This window comes from Chaetura pelagica, unplaced genomic scaffold (assembly GCF_000747805.2).
Source record: "Chaetura pelagica isolate M959 unplaced genomic scaffold, ChaPel_1.0 scaffold538, whole genome shotgun sequence".
In the NCBI taxonomy this organism is placed as follows: domain Eukaryota; kingdom Metazoa; phylum Chordata; class Aves; order Apodiformes; family Apodidae; genus Chaetura; species Chaetura pelagica.
Window position 1 is genome coordinate 35149 of NW_009954103.1, and position 1262 is coordinate 36410.

A 1262-nucleotide genomic window follows, 5' to 3' on the forward strand; every position below is an offset into this window, starting at 1 on the left:
TCCTGACCCGCAAGCTGCCCTTCCAGCGGCTGGTGCGCGAGATCGCGCAGGACTTCAAGACCGACCTGCGCTTCCAGAGCTCGGCCGTGATGGCGCTGCAGGAGGCGAGCGAGGCCTACCTGGTGGGGCTGTTCGAGGACACCAACCTCTGCGCCATCCACGCCAAGCGCGTCACCATCATGCCCAAGGACATCCAGCTGGCCCGGCGCATCCGCGGCGAGCGCGCCTGAGCTCCCTGCCCTGCCGACACCAAACCCAAAGGCTCTTTTAAGAGCCACCACATCGCCACTGAAGAGAGCTGTTTTTACTTTTGGGGGGGAACAGGCATAGGAGTTGAGTGCTCCTTTCCGACTTCAAAGCCACAGCTGATTATGGGGTATCCAAGTGTAAGGTTTTAGGTACCTACGCCTTACCCATAGCTTGTTAACTGCTCTGAGGTTCCTCATTTAAAGCTGCCGGTGCTGGGTGGGAGGAGCGGATTCGATAGCGGTGCAAAGATAATGGGTGGCCTTATGGGAAGAGGAGGCAACCCTCTTTTAGGGCTTGCAGTTTTTACATAATTATGTAGGAGATACGAGTGGTTTTCATGCAGTTTTAATGTAATAATTCTGAGGATTTCGTAATAAAAAGGTTTGTTTTTTAGTATGTCTACTGTATTCCATTTTAAATGCAATTCAAATATATTGAATACCTTAAAGAAGTTTTAGCCTTTAGATCGCTTGCCAGTTCAAACTTCACTACAACCCTGCTCATTGTTTCAAAACTAATGAAGAATCAATCAATGTATTTTGACGTGTATTAATGCAAAAAAGGAAACTCGACGAAATCGATACTAAATCTATGTACCTGGATGTTAGGAATGCAAGAGCTCAGGTACGTTCTCTGTAAAACATGGATGAACCTATAAGGTCATGTTAATGTTCATGTTTTTTACACACACTTTTAACAACTCTAAAGTAAAAACAGCTCTTTAGTGCCGATGTGGTGGCTCTTAAAAGAGCCTTTGGGTTTGGTGGCTGCGGGGCAGGGAGCTCAGGCGCGCTCGCCGCGGATGCGCCGGGCCAGCTGGATGTCCTTGGGCATGATGGTGACGCGCTTGGCGTGGATGGCGCAGAGGTTGGTGTCCTCGAACAGCCCCACCAGGTAGGCCTCGCTCGCCTCCTGCAGCGCCATCACGGCCGAGCTCTGGAAGCGCAGGTCGGTCTTGAAGTCCTGCGCGATCTCGCGCACCAGCCGCTGGAAGGGCAGCTTGCGGGTCAGGA

General features: G+C 51.3%; 3 protein-coding genes across 3 annotated transcripts in view; 1 reads left to right on the top strand and 2 right to left on the bottom strand.

The window, feature by feature from the left end:
- LOC104392983 (histone H2A-IV-like) overlaps positions 1 to 1262 on the bottom strand; it is a 6108-nt gene that overhangs the window by 2849 nt on the left and 1997 nt on the right. The gene's annotated exons all lie outside the window — the stretch shown is intronic.
- LOC104392992 (histone H3.3) lies at positions 3 to 230 on the top strand (the record flags this gene model as incomplete). Its single annotated transcript, XM_010002437.1, has 1 exon — positions 3 to 230. A coding segment is annotated over one exon (228 nt), but the record flags the coding sequence as incomplete, so codon positions are not given.
- The window catches only part of LOC104392993 (histone H3.3-like), a 1981-nt gene continuing 1751 nt past the window's right edge, over positions 1033 to 1262 (bottom strand). Inside the window, exon 4 of the mRNA XM_010002439.1 lies at positions 1033 to 1262. Coding sequence (XP_010000741.1) covers positions 1033 to 1262 — 230 coding nt within the window.